Source organism: Besnoitia besnoiti, chromosome VIII (assembly GCF_002563875.1).
Source record: "Besnoitia besnoiti strain Bb-Ger1 chromosome VIII, whole genome shotgun sequence".
Taxonomy (NCBI): Eukaryota; Apicomplexa; class Conoidasida; order Eucoccidiorida; family Sarcocystidae; genus Besnoitia; species Besnoitia besnoiti.
Genome location: NC_042363.1, coordinates 2,486,104 through 2,507,218, shown reverse-complemented (window position 1 = coordinate 2,507,218; position 21,115 = coordinate 2,486,104). Strand labels below are relative to the sequence as shown.

At 60.8% G+C, this 21,115-nt stretch overlaps 5 protein-coding genes across 5 annotated transcripts; 3 read left to right on the top strand and 2 right to left on the bottom strand.

Moving 5' to 3' along the window:
- Positions 1-1,580: 1,580 nt before the first annotated feature.
- Positions 1,581-4,502, top strand: BESB_084790 (uncharacterized protein; the record flags this gene model as incomplete). The annotated part of the gene is made up of 4 exons (XM_029366829.1): positions 1,581-1,821; positions 2,349-2,774; positions 3,218-3,616; positions 4,153-4,502. 4 exons carry the CDS (start codon positions 1,581-1,583, stop codon positions 4,500-4,502), a joined length of 1,416 nt encoding a protein of 471 aa, XP_029217289.1.
- Positions 4,503-4,926: 424 nt separating this feature from the next.
- BESB_084780 (uncharacterized protein) lies at positions 4,927-5,400 on the bottom strand (the record flags this gene model as incomplete). The annotated part of the gene is made up of 1 exon (XM_029366828.1): positions 4,927-5,400. The coding sequence occupies one exon, from the start codon at positions 5,398-5,400 to the stop codon at positions 4,927-4,929; it is 474 nt and encodes a 157-aa protein (XP_029217288.1).
- An 822-nt stretch (positions 5,401-6,222) lies between these two features.
- Positions 6,223-9,616, bottom strand: BESB_084770 (protein-tyrosine-phosphatase; the record flags this gene model as incomplete). Its single annotated transcript, XM_029366827.1, has 6 exons — positions 6,223-6,282; positions 6,635-6,692; positions 6,996-7,075; positions 7,635-7,723; positions 7,970-8,020; positions 8,530-9,616. The coding sequence occupies 6 exons, from the start codon at positions 9,614-9,616 to the stop codon at positions 6,223-6,225; spliced, it is 1,425 nt and encodes a 474-aa protein (XP_029217287.1).
- Positions 9,617-11,394: 1,778 nt separating this feature from the next.
- On the top strand, positions 11,395-15,093 carry BESB_084760 (uncharacterized protein; the record flags this gene model as incomplete). Its single annotated transcript, XM_029366826.1, has 2 exons — positions 11,395-12,646; positions 12,923-15,093. The coding sequence occupies 2 exons, from the start codon at positions 11,395-11,397 to the stop codon at positions 15,091-15,093; spliced, it is 3,423 nt and encodes a 1,140-aa protein (XP_029217286.1).
- A 3,088-nt stretch (positions 15,094-18,181) lies between these two features.
- BESB_084750 (uncharacterized protein) lies at positions 18,182-20,193 on the top strand (the record flags this gene model as incomplete). Its single annotated transcript, XM_029366825.1, has 3 exons — positions 18,182-18,675; positions 19,656-19,747; positions 20,162-20,193. The coding sequence occupies 3 exons, from the start codon at positions 18,182-18,184 to the stop codon at positions 20,191-20,193; spliced, it is 618 nt and encodes a 205-aa protein (XP_029217285.1).
- Between the last annotated feature and the right edge of the window lie 922 nt (positions 20,194-21,115).

The window sequence follows — 21,115 nt, the reverse complement described above, 5'->3', positions numbered from 1 at the left end:
GCCTGACTCACCTATAGGACAAGCCGACGCGCACACGCATCCAAGAAGCATATGGACGTGTCTGTCTTTATGTAAGAGCAGATGAAAGAGGAGCCTGAGGACTGGCAGTAGAGTTGCCTACTCAATCAGGATATTCAGCACATTTCCGTGTGAGTACATACACACGAGACAGCCAGAATGACACATGCGCCGCTCTTCCTGCCTCGTGACGGAAAGTCTGCTGAGGAAGGGGAAAAATCTCTAGTCTTGAGCTTTCTATGCAACATGTTTTCCCTCAGTCTCGCCCATTGACTGAGGGGAAACGGACCAAGGAACGCCATAGCGTTCCTTGGTCCGTTTTCAGCTCGTGGCGACAGCCCGCGGTTGCCCTCCGCCTGACGCGGTGTGTCTCTCAGGGCGCCGCCCCACTGCTTCTTCTGTTTCGCTTCAGCAAGTCCCGTTTTGGTCTCGCAGAAGACACGAGCAGACACCCACGCCCGCTGCAGTTTCATCCTCGAGCAGGCCGCTTTTCTTTGTCTTTCTTTAGCGCCCTTCACACGCCTTTCGGCTCGACAGCGCAGTGCGCGGTGAGCAGCATCTGTCAACCGGCGTGGCGCCGAGTGAACGAAAAGAAGATTGAGGACATGTTTGCGCCAGAGTTTGAGCAATCTGCGCAGTGCTCGCCGCTCTGTGGACGCCAGACCACCACCAAGGGTTGCGGATCTCCCCATTTTCTCGAGGAACTTCCCACTGAAGTGCCCGAGTGCCGTGTGCATGCGGTCACCGCGCAGCTCGCGTCGAGGGGGTGACAGGCCGGCAGTCTCTTGAGTAACTTTTTCGAGCTTTCTCACGGGGATTTTAGAAGCCCCGCGCAGATTTACTTCCCCGGAGACGCGAGTTGTGGGTCGCGCCGCAGGGTTGCGTCATTTGCTGTGTGTAGCCAGGCAAAAACTAGGGTTCCCGGTGACTCCTTTCCCCCGCGGGACGGAGAGACACCACAGTCCCAAGGTGTCTCCACAGCGCCGAAGGCGTTTTTGCCTTCCCAGGATCCGCAAGAAAAATCCGAGACAGAGAACTGTCTGGCGATCTACGCGTCTTATTCCTCTCACGTGCCGCATCCGCGCGTTGCGCGCCCTTCCTCCACGGCGAAAGTCGTCGTTTCCCCCTCTGCTTGACAGGGAGGCCGCGTGGCCTCGCGTGCGCTGCTGGTCGTTCTGTTTCGTCTCCGCACCAAGCAAGCCAGAGGGCGTTTTCTTGCCGCGCTTTCCCATTCCGGCGGCTTCGCTGCTTCCCCAGTTGCGATCTGGAGTTACTGTGACGCCTTCGCCGTCGCTGTACTACCTCTCCTTCTGCCTCATTCTCTTACAACGGCCGGCGCTTCGCCCCTGAGCACCGACCGTACTGCTCTCACCAGCGCAGAGGACGAACCCGCGACCGCAGTGCCGCTCTCTTCTCTTTCAGACTTCGAGTTCGCGGCTGCGTGGGAGAAGCCGGTCTGATTCGTGCCTACGAGGATTCGGCGCGCTTCTCGCTGTCGAGCTGCGCGGCCCCCCGCGGACGCGACAGTTCTCCCTTCGCGCAGCTCGTCGTCGTCATTCGCCATGGCGGGATCTTCCCGCGAGCTCCTCTCCCCCTCACGGGTGAATGCGCGCACAGGCGCGTGGGCGCGTCGGTCCTGCGCCATATTCTGTTTTCTGCGGGAGTCTCTCCTTGTCACCTGCTGCCTCCTGGCGTGCCTCGCGGACTCAGCGCGAGGGCGCGCGGCGGAGGAAAAGGGAGAAGGCAGCTTCTGCGCCAACGGCCTGAGACAGGCTGTGAACGCAGCGATCGTCGAACTCGCAGGTGCGTCGCTTCGGCGTGAAACTGGAGGCGCGGGTCCCCGCGGGCGAAGCCAAACGCTTCGGGGGTGAGGCCGTCCCCCCCACTTCCCCCCCCAGGGGTCGCCAAAAATGACGGGTACTGGCTTTGCAAGCGCGTGACACTCGCCATTCACAGGGCACGGGCTTCGATCTGGTGGCGCTCTCGACAGTAGTCAACGCACACCTGTAGTTCTACAGAACGTTCTCATTCTCGTCTGCGCGTCAAGCGCCGTGCGAGAAAGCACGTCCACGCTGTGCCTGCCGCTAGACGCCTCTGGTCTCGCGCCTGCGTGTGCGCGTGCGCGAATCCGTGCGACGGTCTCTGCGCGCGCGGATCCCATTCATACACTGCGCGTTTGTCGGGGAGGGGGGGGAGGAGGGGGGCGGCGGGCGGCAGAGGCCCGTCTGAACCCAAACGCGTCTCGGCGCTCATTCGCTTGCGTGGCTGCTGAGTCTGTCTTTGCTGTGCGCCTTGTGGCCTTCGCTGCATGGGGCTCGGGTCGTCTGCAGGCGAGAACTACGTCGGGAGCACGTTGCTGCCGCAGTTTCCGACTGTGCCCTACGTGCCGGTGCTGGCGTGTCCCTCGCCGGCGGCGGGCGACGCGCTGCCCGCCGTGGTGCAGCCCCCTAAGCCGAGCACGGTCGTGATCGGCGAGGCGGGGCGCCCAGTCCGCGCCGAGACGGCGCCGACGCCTCCCACGCCCGAAGTCCTCGCGCGAGACAGGGCGTCGCTCTGGCCTGCGCCGACGTCGCTCCACGAATCCGACTTGCTGCTGGACGTCTTGGAGACTGGCACGCTGCGCGTCGCAGGCCTGGGCCCGCGGAGCCCGGACCCGCGCAAGGGAAGCGCCTTTCTCAGCGAAGTGGACCCCCTGCAGGCCGACCGCGGCTTCAACTGGGGACAGGAGGGCGACTACTCCGTGTCGCCGCCCGTTGGTGAGCCGTGCGCGAAGCGGGGAGAGGGGGGGTCGGGGTCGGGGTCGGGGTGTGGGTGGGGAGTCGGGTTTCGGGGGGGCCGTTGACCCTGGAGAAAAACGCTGGATCTTGGAAGTCAGATGGAAGACGCGGGTGCTGCCGCGCGGCGCAAGCGCGGGTGCAGCTCCACGCCGATCGACGTCTGCGTTTCTCGCGCCGACGAGGCGCGTCTGTCGGGACAGAGACGTCGCGTGCACGACGTGGGCGAGAAGGGAGAATCCACCTGCTTTCAGGTGGAGCCTCTCCTCAGATTCACGGGGATGCAGAACTCCCGCTGGCGTGATGGCAGAGAAAGCCGGCGCAAGCTGCGACGCCGCGCGAGGCTTGAGAAGAGAGCGTTCGCTCCCGCACGCGCGTCGCGGTGCATTGCATGTTCTTTGGAATTCTCTGCGTGCGGCTTCCAGGGTATTTCCCGACCTACCTGCAGGCGATCGCGACGAAGATAGGGAACCACTACAAGCGGCGCGTCGTGCCGGAGTATCTCTTTTTCGTTAGAGGCGAGGACGCGATGAAGAGCGTGGCTCAAGGCACTGCCCACATGACGGACATCTACTTCATCCAGGCATACCAGCAGGGGAGCACTAGCCACCTGCCGGAATTTTACCGAACTTGTCCCGTCTCGGGGTCGCCGAACAACCTCCTCACGCTCAAGGAGTACAGAATTAACTCGCTCCAGAGCCTCGTCCGCACGCTCAGAATGGCGACCAACCCTGGCATGCGGACGCTCGCCTACCTCAGCTCAGGAAACTACGAAACTGTCCACTTTTTCTTCCCCAGACAGGCGCTCGGCGAGGTCATGACTCGTAAGAACTCTGCTGCCGAGCGGAAAACGGGGAGGGAGGGGGAGGAGGCTGCATCCCAAGGGGCGCGCCTCCAGAGGCCGGAGTCTGCTGGTCTCTTTCTCGCGTTATGTAGAAGGAAACTAGTCGGTTTCTTGTTCAGCTTGCGTGAGGGGCGGCGCCTGCCGGCAACCACGCTGCGTCAGCTCGCGTATTCGCGTCATTCACGTCGTCATGTGTGTTTTCTCGCGCGGGTTTCATCGGCTACAGCTCTTGGTCGGTTTTCTTTCTGCTCACTTCTTCTTTCTTTGGTCTGGTTCTGTGGGGCTCTCGGCGTCTGTGCACGGAGGCTGGCGCATGCGGGGGAGCGAGCGTCTGCTGCGCCTTGCTTCCGCTCGTGTCGCGTTGGAATGTCCGGCGTTTCTCCCTAGTCCCGCAGGAGCTCCGCGTGGCTGCTCCATCCGACGCCGGAGATCGGTGTCTCTGCGATAACTTCGCCACTGTGCTCAGTGTTCTTCTCGTGTGGGGTCGCCTCTGCGCACTTGCGTGGTTGCTCACAGAGGAAGAAGCCGAGCGCCGCATCGCCGCGAAGGAGATCCTGGGCAACATCCGCACGGGGTCTGCGGGCATGCTCCCCGACACGTTTGAGGTGGTTGACCTGGGGCTCGTCCTCGTCCAGGGCCCGTGGATCAAACGCACAGACACTCCGCACTGTCTGTACCACCAGTTGCTCGTCCGGCAGGACGCAAAGAAACACTACAGCTCTAGCGAGGGCGGCGCGAAAGACGCCGAGGCGAAGGGCGCGCAGGCCGCCGCCGCGGGGGGGCTAGGCGCGCAAGCGTCCAGGAGCCTGGCAGCTTCGGCGGCCGCGTCGTCGCTCGCCGTCGCGGCTCTCGTCTCGCTCCTCTGAGGCCCTCTGCGAGGAAGAAAGACCTGCATGTGCAGCTGAGCGAGGCGGGCACATGACAGGGAGCACTCTGGTCCATGGGGTGTGTCGCGTCTGTCCTACTCGACACACCGCGTGTCGTTCGAACTGCGGACGCTCCGCACGCATTCAATCGCCCAACGCACGTCGGGCAAGGCGCGCGAGCCGTGTCAGGACCAGGCGATGCATGGTGCGCCTAGTTGCCTTTTTTTGGCTGTATGAACTATAGCGGTTTGACAGAATGAACTCTGCGGGGTCGCGGCGACTAGGGCCGCGGGGAATTCAAGGACTGGAGCGTGTGCAGTCTGGCAGCAGGCGTGTCTCTTCGTGGCAACTTGCTTTCGTTGCGCAGCTCGCCTTCTCGTGACCGTGCGTGCCTGTCAGGGAGGGAGCTAAACACCCCCCGGTGCTAGGCGCGCCTTCCCCAGGTGGGGCTGCACTCGGTGACGGATCGCAGCTGCCGTTTTTGCCTCGACAAGCGCGTGCTTCGAAGAGCGCCGCTCGGCGACGTCTCCGCTGCCAGGCGCGCGCTCGCTTCGTCGCTGGCGCCAAACTCGGGTGCCGATGGGGTACGCGAGTCTGAGTGTACGTGTAAAAGGACGTATGTGACGTGTTGACTTCGTGGTCGGGACGCGAGAGCCGTCGCCGGGCGGGCCCCTGTGTGCTTTCGAAGCTCCGCCTCGTGGGGTGCCCCCGGGAGAGGCACGCCGGCATCGTGCTTGTCTGGCGGCTCCTGGGAAGCGCGCTTCCGTTTTTCGTTGCGTAGAAAAAAGAGCGCAGCGCGAGCTGTCATGAGGACTTGCGTTCGACTGTGAGGGGCGCGTCTTCGCGTCTTCTGGGGTGGGCGCTCGGTGCCCGCGCTTTTCACTTCCGCTGCGGGCATCTTTCTTGACAAGAAGGAGCGCCTGCGGCGACGGAACTTGTGCGCCAGCCGCCGTGGCGACTTGGTGCTCACGTGTGCCCGAGACGTTGCGAGACGAGTCTCAGGCATGCACAGCCCTACCTACGTGTCTGTACGAAGCCGGTCTCCGCCCCCCACGCAGGGCGGAGAACACCGCGTCCCCCTCTCTATCCAGACTCTCTCCGCCGTCTTTGCGCACACACTCAGCAGGTCGGCACTCTACGCATGCGTTCGTCGCAAGCAGAACTCGGCGTCCGCCGCGTCCGCGGCTTCGCGACCACAGCAAGCGCGTTCGCACTTCTACTCCTCTGAGTCGTTTTCAGTGTCTGGCTAGCTACTGACGCGGACAGCTCTCCGCGCGCACACACAGGCGACTGCAGAACTCCTCGCGTCTTAAAATCTGGCGTGACAGTGTGCGCCGCGAAACGCACGAGGCCGCGAGGGAGTCACGCGCTCAGCTGCCAGGGAAGGTGCAGAGAGCAATTTTATAAGAAAGAGCACGCAGCTTGTCTCCAAGAGAAGGCAGAGACCGGCGCAGACGCGCGCCGCGAGCGGGAAGGGCCGATAGACAGCGGAGCCACTTGTGAGACAGCGAGGTGACAGCAACCCGAGAGGAGGCGGAGAGGAGAAGCCGCATGGACAGCGATACACAGCGTACATACACGTGCACCTATAAATATATTATTAGGCACCTATACTTGCACATATTTGTTTGGATACACGCGGCAAGAACGGCGATATCGGGGGAGGGGGTGGGGACGGCGCGGGGCGCCCGAAACGTGTGCGTCGCTTTTTCAGGGCCTTTCAAAGGGGATGGACTTTGAACGCCTCGTTGAAAGCCTGAAATATCTTTTCCGCTCGAAACTGCACAGGCGCCACACGCAGGGCACGCGAGAGGATAAATCACGTTTCCCGCTGCTGTGAATCGCCCAACCGTGCCCACGAGGCTCTGCGTTTCCGCCCACCCTCTTGGCATACCAGCAGCGCGCCGCCGGTAATTACACTCATGAGGAGAACTTTTGAAATCTATTTGGTTAAAATCACATACGAAGGCCACCGGATTTGCAGCAGCGAGTGCTTCACAGAATGACGGGCGAGGGGGCACAGAGAGAGGCGAACACAGTTCCATTCGACGCGCGGGAAACAGAGGGCAAGACAGAAAGCAACGCTTCATCAGAGACTAGAAAACAACGCACGAGAGCGACCCGACGCTTACGAGTTGCTCAGCAGAGGAGGACTGATGTTTGTCTGGGTGCGTGAGGAGGAGCGCCTTCCTGAAAAAAAGTGCATGCACATGTTTTCCCTGGGAATTTCAGCCTGAACCTCAAGCCGGGACACGCCGACGTCACTGGCTCTCGAGACAAACACCTCGGGAACCCCTTCTCCTCTTCCGCAAACGCGGGGAAGTAGACATGCTCACGGAGACGGCAGCAGAGTCGGAACCCCTCGTTGACAGCACGGAGGCAGGAAGCCACGGCCGCTGCCTCCTCTCCGCGCGAAGAGCCCTGCTCGCCAGCGCATTCGAGTCTCCCTCTCCTTCTTGCTCTGCCGAGGCGCGTCTGTCCCTCCTAGCTTACCGGTAGTGCTTCTTCACTTGAGAAGAAATCATGAGAGTGCTAATCGACACTGGTTCCCACTCTGCGCCTGGCCAGAGCACCTGCGCGCTCGCGTAGACAGCGAGGAAACAAAACACGTCAAGCAGCCACGAAGCGTCTGCGACTTCGCAGCCCCAGCGGCTGCGCAGCGTTGCAGACGAGCTCACGAGGACTCCCGAGCCGCGGGCCGGTGGCGGAAAAGAAAGTCCAACAACAAGAAAACAGACGCCGGCGCACGGACTGACCCCGAAAAGGCACTCAAGGAAAGAACTCAGCTCACTGCCCCTAGACACGATGCCCTCCCCCTCCCCCCTCCCCTCCGCCCCCCCCTTCCACACTGTCAGGCTGTTGACCGGCCGGTGCACGCGAGCCGTTCTCTCTCGCTTCTGACAGAAAAGAGGAGATGGAGTGGCAAACCACCTCGTCCTTCCCTCCACTGCGGTCTCTCGCGTGTACACCCGGGGTCACGCCAGCTCCACACTGAAGCGCGTCGTCGGCAACAGGTACAGCCGCCGCTTACTGAGTTTTTTTTCTCAGGAAAAAGTATATCTACAGTCGTCGACTCCACCAGGCATTCAACCCTAAACCCGAACGAACGGGCGTCTGCCACAGGGCACCTACCTCATGTACGGTGCATAGGAGCGTGCGAATGTCTTTGTATTTCCCGTCGGCCGACTTCGCCCACTTCTGGAGTTGCTGCTGCAGTTGGTCTGAAGAGACAGAGCGACGCGCAGCGCACGCCTTCGCCTCGCTAAAAGCGACCATCGTGAGCTCCGCCGGCGTGCCAGAGGGCTGGCGAAGCTAGGCAGACTCTTGACTGCGAACTGAGGCTGAGAAACGCAGCGCCCGCAGGAGTCGACGCGCCCGAGTCGCCTTTGTCCTCGTCTCTCGCGGGCACGGGCGCGGCCTATTGGTGCGCCGCTGGACGGAAGCGCGCGCCGGATGGAAACACTTACCCGGAATCGCTAGCCGCTCCTGCTGCCGACTGATCTCCTGCTGGCGTCTCTCTGCAGCAGGGCACGACAGACAACGACGCGAGGCACGCTGGAGGCTCCTGGGGCAGGAAGGAGCAGGGTGGGGCTGTGGCACGATTCAAAACGATTTTTTCCCGAGGCTGCATGCGACGCGCGCTTCAAACAACCGCCCCCGCGCGCTATCCACTCCGCAGAAATGAGTCAGGCTGACTCTGCCAAGCTTCACTGCACGCCGACTCAGCACACTCCCTTGAACGGCCGCGCCTCGCTGCCCTACCGCGCAGAGCCCCGCAACAGGCTTCCGCTCACGCATCTGAGACACGCCCTCTGCGTCGCGTCCACTCTTCATCGCCGCCGGGCGCCCCATCCCCATGACCAGAGGCGTCTGTATATGTATATATATGTATGTCATGTTGTGTTACGTCATGCAATGTATTTATGAATGCATGTCTGTGTGTCTATGTGTGTATGCATGTTTATGTATGTATAGGTGAATCTACGGATCAGAGTGTGTTTGTATCTGTTCGTATCTCTCAACTGACCTTGGGCCTCCTGCAGTTTTTCTTGCATGCGCGACTCGGTGCGGGCGAGGCGGTCGGCGACAAGTTCTTCGCGCTTGGGCATTTCAACTTTGGCTGCCGCCGCAGGCCTCGGTCTCTGCAGCGCACCGGGAGTGCCGGATCCGCTCGCGAAAGCGACACCAGCAGCCGGCGGACTCTCCGCACGCGAGAAGAGACCTACGCTGGCCTCTGAGCGCTTCGCCGCGTCTCCGCCGCCCCCTCCCCAAAAGTCGAACGCCTCCCCACTCGCGCCGGGGGAGGCCGCGGAGGCGGCTCTGAGCGGAGACGCCGAAAAATCGCCTGGTGGAGCCTGCCGCGGTCCCTGAAGCCCGGGGCTGTCGCTGGCGCCCGAGGAGGCCGGGTGGGCTACTCTGGCATGGGGGGAGGGAGAGGGAGAGGGAGAGGGAGACGGGGAGGGAGAGGGAGAGGAGGGGGGGGGAGAGGGTTTTCGGCATGAAGAGGCAGAGGGCGCAGACGCGCAGGAGTAGACGGCGAAGCAGGCCTCGGCTGGCACGTTCGCCTCGGGGGGAATCTGTAGAGCGCGGCACACAATGGAGCCGTGGAAGCTCGGGACGAACGCGTCCTCTTCGTCTCTAGACATGTGACGCCACACGTATCCCGCGGGGGAGGCGTCGGATGGAGTTTTGAACCGAAAGCTAAAGTGCCCAGGGACTGGAAAAAGCGCCGCGAAGAGCGAGAGGCTCACGGCGTCTGCGAGGAGGCCGTCTGGCAGCAGAAACGCGTTGACGATCGAGACAGACGGCGAAGAAGCGTCCGCGGGGGGGAGACTGGCGCTCGAGGAGGAAGAGAGCGGGAAGGGGGGCGGAGACAGTTCATTCTGAATCGAGTAGTAGACGAGACAGGGGGGAGCCGCAGGGCCCGAATTCGAGGCGGAGGCGAAGGCATCGAACTCGCCAGAGATCCCAGTCCCCGCGCCGCCCTGGAAAAACGAAGAGACGGAGTGAGGAAGACTCTGCTTATCAATTCGCTGGTTCACATACGTCATGCCGTCGCGCGCGAGCTTTTGCCCCCGCGAGGCCAGAGAGGCCGCCCAGGTCTTCAGATCCATCGCGCAAAGAGCAAACCCTGCCCCAGACAGAAGCGCTTTCCGCCTGAGAAGGGAGCACAGGTGTCTGCTAGCCAGTCCGCGGAGAAAAGGTGGAAAAAAACTGCCGAAAAAGACACAGCGGCCGTGACCCCCCTCGCGCCGCGACAGGCGTCGTGCTCGGAGGCGTCGTCTCGCAAGCGGCAGCGAACCGCCCCCAGAGTTCGCCTTCACTAGGAAAAAAGAAAAAGCCGGAATTCAGCCGCTGCTGAGTCTTATCACGGGGTTTCTCTGCGAATGGACGCTGCTGTTCCGTTCTCCGATCCGGCCTGCGGAAGCGCTGCTGCTGCTGCATGTGCGCAGATAACGCGTGTGGAGATGTGTAGAGAGGCGACGCTTACTGCTGACCCTTGACTCCAGCGCGCGCGTGCCACCGAAGGGAGCTAAAGGCAAGATGTACACGCATTTACGGAAACGCACGGTTCACGCTTGAGGGCGGAGACCCGCGCGAAGGCTCCGTCAGCCCGGAAAGGAATCCAAGCGCTGAAGGGCTGGAATAGGCTAGAATAAGAGTCGCGCTTCTTGTGTCGTTGCGACGGGGGGCGGCGTCTGGAGCCAGGCAGACGCCCTCCAGTGCGGAAAATACGTACTCGATGCGCGGAAAGGGCCTGCTTTACAGATGTTCCGCACTTTGTCCTGCTCAGCAAAGCACAGGCAGACAAGCGCGCACAGCTGCAACGAGCCGCTCGCGTCGAACGCGCGCTTCTGGCGGCACGCCCGGGGAATTCGACACTCCAAGCAGCCGCACGAAACTGAGGCACCCCCCCTGCCTTGAGGCAACACATCCCGAAAGAGGCGAGAAGCGTGACTTGTGTTTCTCCCTCGGTAGCTGCTGGGGACAAATCCTTCTTTCAAACCTTGCTGTCTCTCCGTTTCCCCCCGCCTCCCCCCTTCGCAGCCTCCCGCACACAGCGAGGCGATGAGGAGCGTTCCCGCTCCACCCCCCTTTCTCTGAGAAAAGAATCCCAAGAAGGCGAGCACAGAGATCCACCCCCTTGGGTAAATGCGGCACTGCCGGCTGCTGGTGGCTCGCAAACATTGACGTCCATTGCATCCATGAAGAAGTCCTTTTGACGAGTCGAGGGCAGTTGTGTCTCGTGCTTTTCGTTTTCTGCGCGATATACGCGGCGTGGGCTCGCACAAGACTTTGCGCGCCTTCAAGAAAGAGCCGCGAGCGTGTCACGGACGGGAACGAGATGCTAAACAGCGCTGCTCCACCGCGTTTCGCTTGTTGTGCGGCCTCCCTAGGCACCACGCAGAACTGTCGACGCTTGCGTGACTTTTTCCTTACCACGCCTCTCGTCTTGCGGAGTTCCCTGCTGACTGGCGCGCCGCTTTCTGGCTAAGCGGGTTCAACGTGTCTCGCGGAATTTACATCTGTGCAGGCGCGCGTGGAGTTGGGTCCTTCTAATGCGAACACTGGCTGTTTTCTTTCGGTAACAAGGCCAGAGCGGTGAGACTCTCGAAGCAAACCTTTTTTTTTCACAAGTGTCTCACATCCGCAAACTCAAGGATTCGCGTGTCACGGCGTGCTCGCCGTCTACCGTGCCGAGTCCTCATGTCTGTGGCAGGTACACGTTCTATGTCTTGTCGCGCGCCCTCTGCCGAATTCTTTGGCGCAATCTCTTTTTCCATTTTCCACGCAGTTTCGAGAGGAGCGCGTGGTCGCCGCCTTGAACACGGCCTGGAAGCCTCCAGCCTCGCAACCCCTTCTCTCGATTCCGTTTTTTTCGGCGGGCATCATGACCCTTCTTCGTTGCACTCCTTCCCGTTCTCACGCATCGCCGTGCCAGCCCTTCTGTCGAGGGATTCCCAAGTCGTTTGTCGCGGTGTTTGCTCTCCTGCGCCGTCTTCTCGTGCCCTCGTTCCGTGTCTTCCTCTGGGTCGTGTATCCGGTGTTTTGCATTCTCTACTTCTTGCACCAGACGCCGTCGCACCCCCGCGAGCACCTGGCAACTGTAGACGCGTTTCTCGCATGCGCCCCTGCAGACCTGCTCCAGTCTCTCTTCTCTTCTGTCCTTCTGCTGTCGAACTCTGTAGTGCTGGCGTTCTTCGCACTGTCTCTTGACTGCGGCCGCTTGCTCGTCGCGAGTCTCCGTCTCCTCTTTGTCTGGGCGAACTTTCTCTGGCCCTACTGCCGCCCCGCTTTGCTTCACCTGTGGGCGTGCTACCTCGACCTCTCCCGGGTTCACCAGGCGGCCGTTGCGGGTGTGTCCTTCGCGGCCGTGGTTCTCTCTCTCCTGTACCTAAATGGCACGCTGTCTCGCGCGGTGGCTGCTGGACGCCGCGCCGCGCGCCGCGTCAGTCGCTGGTACGTCCGCGTGACGGCCGCGGTCGCGGCGTCGGCGCCCTTCGTGCTCGCCTGTCTCTTCTACCTCGGGATGCTTCTCATCTTGGGCCCTGCGCGCCGCGAACAGCTCCAGTGTCTCCTGCAGGTCCTGTGGCATCCCCTCGTGGCCTTCGGCACAGCCGCGTGCCTATCGAGATACGTGTACCTGCCGCGCCTCCACCCGATTCTCCAGTTCTGCAAACCCCAGGGACCGCCGCCAGGCCGCGCCCCTGGAGGCGAGGCGCGGGATTCGTCCCTCTCGACCGCCGGCGCCTCGGCTGTCTCTCTGGGCGCTTCCAGACAAGGCGACGCGCTGAGACAGCGGAAGCAGGGAGCGTCGGCGCCGAAATCGCGTTCTAAAGCCGAGACTCAAGGCGGAGACTCCGCCGGCGCAGCTGCCGCCACCGAGGGTGGATGGGCGTGCTTCAGGCGCTGGGCGCCGTCGACATGGCGAGCGAGCCCTGGAGCTGCCGCCGGTGGAGAGGAGGCGTGCCGCGCGGCCGTGGGCGGAGGCGGAGACCGGGGAGCTGAAGAAGGCCTTCGCGGCGATTGGATGCAAGACGCGAAGGCCGTCTGCGACCCCGAGGTGGCGAAGGCCATCGCCGGGGAGACGAGATACGTCTGGATGCGCCTCACCTTCTGGCTCGAAGTGTGGGTGTTCATGAGTAAGTCGTCTCGCATGGGCGGGGGGGGGGGGGGGAACACGGAACTGCTGTGAGGCAAAGCGTCTGTCAGCACGAATACGGAGGGTGTGGACTGCTCGGGGATTGGGGCGAGCCCTGTAGCGAAGGCATCCGCGGCGCCAGTGTGTTCAGCCGCTGAACTTTTCGGCAGCGACTTGGGTTTTTGGACTTTCATGTGCTTTGCATAGGGCGTGCATCCGATACAGCAGATCGTGGAACGCATGTCCCGCGTGTGTGTGTCTGTCTCTCTGTGTGCAGCTGCGTGCAACCTCGTGGCAGAGTTGCCGCTGCTGAATCGTTACGTGCCCTTCGTTGAGTCGCTGCCGCACCACGTCCTCTCTCTCTTTTCAGTTCTGACTGTGATCTCCGGAGGGCCCTCGCAGCCGACCGTCCACCGCGCGGCGTTCCGCTTGATTCGGGGCTTGGCTGCGCTTCTTTCCTTTTTTTCAACTAAATTGTTCGGCGTCGCTCTCGTCCTCCCCTCTCACGGAGCGGATGCTTCGGAAGAAACGGCCACTTCAGGGATTTTCTACTTCCCAGAGCCTAATCCGCCGGCGTTTTCGCGGCAAGGCACCGCTTCCCCACCGCGCACCGCTCTCGGCCGCGGCCTCCGCCAGGCTTTTTCTTTCTTCTTGCCTTTTGTCTCGTCCTCCAATTTCTCCCTGAATGAACAGGGAACGTCTTCGCCCTCGTCGCGCGGCAGTCTGCCAGGCTCTCGCACCCCTGCGTCGGCTTCGCCCCTGGTTTCCTACGCAGCCGACGCGCTGTGCCATGCCCTCGGTTTCAGTTCTCAGTCCTGGTTGTCCGGTTTGTTCGCAGTGCTGCTCTACCTTCCCCAAGTCCTTCTGATTTTCCTTCCGCAGTTTGTGTTGACGCCTGTGCTCGTGTATCTCCGCGCAGGCCGCCCGCTCTTTGGCGCCATTGTGTCACTGAGTTCTACGCGCCCCTCGGCGCTGTCTGAGAGGCTCTACTGGGTGCTTTACTTCTTAGCGTCTTCAGGCGTCTCACTCGTGGACGTCCTGCTCAAGGAGCACAACCTGCTCCGCTACCTGCCCTTCCAGTCGTCCTTCCTCGTGCTCGTTGTGGTGACCATGCAAACTGCCGTCACATTTCTCGCCAAAGGCGCAGAGGTGCGAGTGCGGCTGCCTCAGCGAGACCCGTGGGAGCCCACGCAGTCCTTCTCGCGCGCCGGCTCCGCCGCGTCGCGCGCGAGTTCAGTTCCGCAGGCAGCGGCGGCAGAGCAGAGTGGGCGGGAAGGCGCTGCGCCTCCCGACAGATCGGAGGCGCGACAGAGCGACGCCCGTAAGCAGAGAGGCTCGTGGTTCTCCGCGCTGTTCGGCCGCGGCAGCTCAGTCCCTGCCGCAGAGACCAACTGGGGTGCTCCAGGGGGACACGACGCGGCCGCGGGGGTCAAGGCGGGGTCCGCGACTGAGGAGGGGTCGCATGCGCGACCGAAAGAGGGCACTAGGCACATACTCCCCGCCGCGATGATTGCGTCTGCGGCCGCGGCGTGTGAGAAGGAGAGCTCAGGAAGACCTCGCGCGCCGCCGCCGGCTCCCTCCCCGCAGACGTCCTCTGCTCCTTCGTCGTCGGACATTGACGACGAGCGTGCGCGCGCGGAGGGCGGCATCCCCACAGAGAACCCCGAAGAGGACGAGGATGGGAACGCCAGAGAGGCTATCAGGAGCCCAGAAGGGTCTCCGGAGCGCGCGGGCGCCGACGCGGCGTGCCAGGAGCCCAGAAGGCGCTGGGCGGACGAGGCGATCACCAGCAGCGACGAGGAGATGGAGCAGGACGGCTTTGCCAGCCAGGCCGCGCGCGCCGTCGCCGACGGCCCAGAGGCAGGCAGCAGAAGCGCCAGCCGAGTGGCCAGCCCTCGGAGCCACGAGGGGCGAATGGTTGACCGCGGCGCTCCGCGGATGGTGTGGCGCGCTCGCGCAGGGGACGGGGGATGGAGGAACTTTCGCGACGACGGCAGAGGTCGACGGCGCCCGCAGCAGAAGTCTGAGTCCTCGCCGGCACGAGAGGGGGGGTCGCCGTATTTCGGTCCTGGCCACGAAGACAGGCGCAGCCAGCAGCTTTTCAGTCGAAGGGGGGCGAGGGGGGGCCGGAGCCGCAGAGAGTTTCCAGGGGGCGGGAGCGCCGGCAACGCCCAGGCGCTGTCGAAAGACCTGAGCGAAGAGCAGCGGAGATCCCCCCCAGACCATCGACGGAGGGGCAGGCCGGTAACGCCTCCCGCGGGTGCTGGGCAGGGCGGCGACAGAGAGCGCCTCCGGCTGCGACCTGTAGATCGTAGAGCTGATGCAGAGCCCAGAGGCGGCGCCGCGCCCCAGAGAGGGCGACTGGCAGCCGAGACGGACTGGCAGGGCGCGCGCGAAGAGGCGCTGCAAGAGTGGAACTTAGTTGATGACGATCTCAGCGAGGGATGACGCTTACACAGCACACACAGGGACGCATTGGAGCACTGCTGTCACGGCGAAACAATCAGGTCACGGGTTCCCTGCGTGGTGTGGATGGGTAGTGCGGGCGAACGGGATCTCGTTTTGGGCGCGGGTGGGGATTTTTGTCTGTCAAAATGTGCTGATATCAGCGAACACTAGAGCACGCAGGTTGTACCTGCAGTTTTGTCGACTGCCCTGCGTGTGTGGCGGGAAGCGCGTCCCGCATTCACGCGTACACGTTCTGGCAGACGAAGGCTTCCCGCTCTTTCACAGCAACAAAAATAAGATTGAGCCCTGCTACGCCTGAAAGGCCCTCGTTTTGATTGCGCGTGTGGCGACAACTGGCGAGACTCGCATCAGTGGCGCCCCAATAACTTGAAGGGGGTGTCGTCCTTCCTCGTAATCAGTGACAGGTCAGTTATGTTCAGATGATGGTCTTACCAGGAGTCCTGCGCTGAAGATGCAGTCCGTTTTATTGGTTTGTTTGACGAGCAAGCCCGCTCGTGCGGACACTCAGTCCGCGCGCCGCCGCTGTGGCGTGCGCTGCCACGGGTCATTGTAACTCGCCAGCCCGCACCCTGCGCGCCGTTCCCGGGCGCGGATCCGTTGCGCATGCAGGAGGCTCCGTGACGTCACTGCAGATACAGCTTGTACTTGATGTCACTGCAGATATAGCTTGTACTTTCGCGTGGATAGCTCGCTTACATCTGCTCCTTCAATGCGCCCATCGTTCCACTGGGTCACTCGTCTCATGCAAACCGCGCCACACGCAGTCTGCTGTGGATGCACATTCGGACTGGGTCTACGGTGTGATAATAATGCCTCCTGCATATGGCCTGCGACAATATGAAAAATAGTGGTGGTTCAACGCCGGCGGTCTTCCCCAAACTCACGCTTGGGGGGGAGGCGGGCGCGAGGGGGGGTGGCTGCTTAGCTGAGAACGATTGAACTGGCGAGCTTTGTGTTGCGGCTGGGTGGGGAATTTGATCCTTTCCATTGCAAGGATCAAATTAAGAATGTGGTCCCGCGAGCGCCGCTGGTGGCATATGCGTCGCAAATGTTGAACACCCTATTTCCTGCGGGACTCTCATAAGCAATAGAGTGAATGCTTGAAGCGTGGGAAGCGCAACCGGGCACACCGTGCCTGATCCGAAGAGAAAATATCCTTCACCGCCAACCGAACAGATGTCGGACACGTTCGTGTTAAAGCGCACATTCTCACATGGCTGAGTGAGGAGTTACGCACGAACAAGACACGGGTGACCACCAGGTGTCCATCAGTGGCAATAAACCTGGGAGTAGGACTATGACATCACTGCGTAGTAAAAGCAGCACAACTTCCGGGTCACCCCCGCAGGCACCGAACTGGAGCGCACGTTTCGCGGGTACATTTTTACCTAAGGGGAAGTCCACACACGACACGGGGCCGAGACGCTTTGCTAAACTGTTCTCGAAGGTCGTGAGACTCACACAGGCCGTACAACTGACGATATCGCTCTGTATGGAGCAGAAGCCACCGAGTGCTACTTCTGTTTCGTCCTTCAGGGATGCCTGCCGTTCAAGGCCACGGCGAACGAGCCCGCGTTGGCAGGTGCGTAAGCGTGCACGACTACAAAAAACCCACTAAAGTCAGCAGAATGGCCAGGAGCCCATGTCTAAACAGATCGGCAAGCCATGCAGGGTCCCAGAAGGTAGGGCTCGGCATTGTTTTGGCCGTCCAGCGTTGTACGGCTAACCCGAAACAAGGCGGGGGGCAACGGAACCTGCTGGACGACTTCGCATCCCAAGACCACCAGCGAGGTCTTCAACAGGAACGACACCCCGTCCCCGGCGCATCCCCCACGAAAACACGACGAATCACGAATGAGGGCAAAAATTCGCGTAAACTGCACTTCCCAGGGTCACGGCGTTATCCCTGAACAAGCTACGAGAGCGTGCCTGCTTCTGCCCTGCCGTAAGCTGCATCTCTAGCCTTATATCCGGTGACTAGGCGGCTACGCCATTGTAGTGATCTAACACCAAACGCGCTGGGGCTGACGTCTGAGCTGTTTCACCGCCGGAGCTGGCTGAGCATGAAGCATCGAAGTTGGTGATTCCACGCTGTCGGAGCCCAGATACGGACTCTCAGAACCAAGTGTGTTTTCCGTGAAAACAGAGGTGTAGACAGAGTAGGTGTCAAAGGCGAATACAGTGTCCCTCGGAAACACGCGGTTCTGGCACCGAACCGGCCGCAGCGCGGCACGTGCCGCATCGTCCTCCTTGGCAGCACGCTGCTCTCTGACGCTCAACAATGCCGCTGGCAAGCTCTGCGTTGGACCAGAAAGATGCCACACAGTCTGTTCAACATGGGACCCGAGCGATGTAAATTGCATATCATGCTTGAATCATGCTCGTCTTGGCTGTCTTTCTTCTCGCTTGCCTTAGGTGTCTGACGTCTGCCAATGCTCAGTCTACCCACGGTGGACGTGTCGCGTTTCCATAAGCACATTTGGCGAGCGGGTTTCGATTGCGCGTCTACAGAAACGCGACGCTCTGGCGCCTCTACTGTTCAGAGTAGTGTTGTGTTTTTGCAGCAGATGCAGCCGAACTTCCCCCTGACAGCGGGTCTCCAAAGATTGCCGCGGTTTGACGATGCACGTCTTCCCTGTTGCACCACACTCCAAGTGTTGCGGTGCAGTTGCTTCACCTGAGACGCCTCTGTGACACTTCGTATAGAGTGCGCTCCTTTCGTGGGGATTCCTGAAATGTGCCGTGCGCAGAAAAGCTAACTTCCGCCTAGAATTTTTGGCAGGGCACAGTTGTGCTCTGACTCAGTATTTCTTTAACTGGTGCCGTCTTTCGTCATGCTGCATTGTGTGACCCCCTACGACCCGGCATTGCCAGGCAGGTACTTGGAATACGTGGGGTTCTTGAGCATCTCCTTCTCGCAAAGTAGACGGAGAGGTAGCCAGTTTGCTTGTTAACATCAGGGGGTGTGGCCTCTCGCTTGGTACCACCTCGAACTGTCGCCGCCCCTGGCACGGGGAAGAGACCTGTGTCCCGCGTGGAGATCTGGTCAGGATATCCTATGCACACAATGGGGACGAGGCAAACTGTAGATGCGAAATCCGCGCATGAGGCGCGTGCACGTGAAGACGGTAGGGAGGCTGCCCCGGCGTCGTTGAGAGAATGTCCGAGCCTACCCGTTTGTTCCCTACCTGCCTCTGAAGACAGACAGAAGCTGCGCCGAGTCTTCCTTCGCAACCAAGCAGCGATTCTGTCCGTTGCTGTTCTCTGTCCGGCGATTTTTTCCTCATTCTTTGTACCCAATGGGGGTCTTCAACCTGGAGCCTGCGCCGCCGTCGAAGCAGGGACCCGCAGCCAGGCTGCGTTTCAATTTGCGCCTGCTGCGGATATGGCGGCAGAGGATGAGCCTGCGGCAGAGACAGTGGCAGACGACTTAGGGCGAAAAGGGAAATGGTGGTGGCATTACAGTGCGATACGGCAACAGCCACGGACCTCTGCAGGGCGAGCGCGAGGGGCAGTTTCATCATCGCGTGGAAAGAACCTGAAGAAAAAGCTTTTGTTCATGTAAGCGCCTGTGCGAACAGACTTCAAAGGGTCCGAATGTTGCGCTATAGTTGTGACCCGTTGCTGCACTGAAGCGCAACTCAAACAGGGGCTACGCCGTCGTTTCGATGAACTGGCGGTAATGCCCGTCACCCTCAAGGCACGGCGTGAAGCGTTTTCCGTGCCTGTCGCGGAGAGTCCGGTAGGAGGACGGTACACAACTAGATGCTTGTTTCTTCTCCCCCACTGTTGCAACTCTCCCGAGGAAGGGGGAAATGTGCGTCTATCCGCCCGCGTTCTGCCGTGGAGTCTCCAAACACTCTGCATGGGACGGACTTCGAAAATGCATTGTGTGCACACGACGGGAGCGGACTATGAGGCTTCTTCGGGAGCACTCTTGCCAGAAGGGTCAACGCTCATTTTTAACGGAAGACTTCATGCTTTCTCCCCCACTCCAGTAGTCGTAGCTCGTAGATAGGTTTCACTGCAGCATCGGCGCATCACTGAGCCGAAGGGAGGCTCTGTCTCGCCGAGGTCTTCGAGTCCCTTAGGTGTAACGTTTTCATGACTCTGGTAACATCCGAGGCCCCTTTCGTAGGAGGCACATCTTTCAAATTTCGGGTGATATTATTTTGAAAATAAGTAGAGGCGCGCCTATCTCTCCTGGAGAAAAAAGAGCTGCAGTGTACTCCCGTCAAGCTGTCTTGAGACGCTATGAGTAGGTCGACCGCTGCAGAGAGTATCAATTGAACTACTGCGTGTCATTCAAGAGCGGACCCGCCATTCCTTGCGACCCTAAATCCTAAACCCTCAACTCTGTGTGGTTGGGCATCACACCGTGTGCATTTGCGTCGTGTCCTTTCTCACTTGACACGCCTTTCGTGGAATAGACCTGCTGCTTGTGATTGACTTCCGTCACACTCTCTCCCGCGATGCCCCATCGCATCGCTTTTGAGTGTAGGAATTCTCATTAGGGCTTGTCCATTTCTGTGCACCCGCAGGGCCTTGGGCATCGCCGTTACTGCTGCGCTTGGCTTCGTGAGCGTCAAGGCGTACAAGAAGTGGCGTTCTCTGAAAACGAAGCGATCGCCCTGTAAGTTTGGATGCGGCAGCCACGTTGCAAGATGTAGCGGATTTTTTTGTGCGTCACGCGCGGTGCAGAGTTCGTTCTGTTTCGAGAACGCACTGCGAACATCTGTTGCGCCCATGTGCTGCGGTCCCCGGTTCCAGCGGGAAAGTAAGTGCGGCGGAAGGTGTCGCGAGTGATAGTTTTCGGGACAGGAAGTTCGGGCAGCAGTCGTGTCATTATGGCTTCGCGGCACACCTTGCGAGAACGCTGAGCTCTCGGCCGTCGACGCATTGCCCGATTCTGCGGGGTTCAGATACAGGCACACGCAAGGACGAACGGCGGTACTTCAGCCATCCAACGCGTGTCGGACGGCACTCCAACTGTCCGCGTGGGCGCTATGCGCCTGCTGCTTGAACCTTTTGTCTCCCATGCGTACAGGCCCCCAGTATGTCACTAGTACTCGAAGCTAGCAATAGTTGCCTACCTCGAGGCGAAGCGACTCATTTCTCTGAGATTCGATGAGGGGGGAGCGGTAGAAAATAAGGGTGTAGTGGCGACCCGTAGACGGTGTTTTGACGCTCCAGCGCGACGCATGTAGATGTACGCTGCCGCGTCTGATGCCTGGCACCATCGGCACACCCGCGACGCTGAGGTACCCACGTAGCCGTGCTGCTGCATGGCTTGTGGCTACGTGCGCCCGTAGATGCCCACACTGAGTTTGGCTTCCTTGTTAGGGGAGCAAATCGGGCAGCGAAACAAACCAGCCGCCTGAAAGTGCTTCGTGCGTTGACCTCAGAATTTGAAGCCTTTGCGCAGCTCGTAGAGCCACGTGGTGGACGATCGTGTAGATTGATTCGCGGCATGATGGGCGTTGCACTCCTTCTCAGATGTCGATTGCTTTTTAACAAGGTGCCGTTCCCATGCTCGTGTCTTGTTGAAGTCTGTAGACAATGACGTAGTTACAGCACAGTCGCAAGAACCCAACCAGGACTCCGGGCGAGCTGGCCTTGGGGAGATATGGGGGCTCCGCGTCCGGCCTTTTTTTGATTTGTCGCATGGAAGCCGTGCATGACCTGCGCGGCTTCCTTTAGCAGTCAATATATGGGGAGCCTCGTAGTTTTCGTTGAGGCTCAGAAGACAGTGGACATGGCGCTGCTGGCACCATGCGCGGTCGTGGACGCGCTTGCCACGCACAGTGCTGTTGATTTTTCTTATCGTAGGAACGGAATGAAGGAGGGTTTGATTCGCGAAGGTTCGCTAGAGTTTTGGGGTCGTCGTGGCTGCATCATGTTGCAGCGGTGGAAGTCGAGCGCCTTACGCGATGAGAGCTGAATCGATTGATCTTCGTTTCGTCATAGATGGGAGCCGCGGCGTCTTGAGAAATGCATCAGG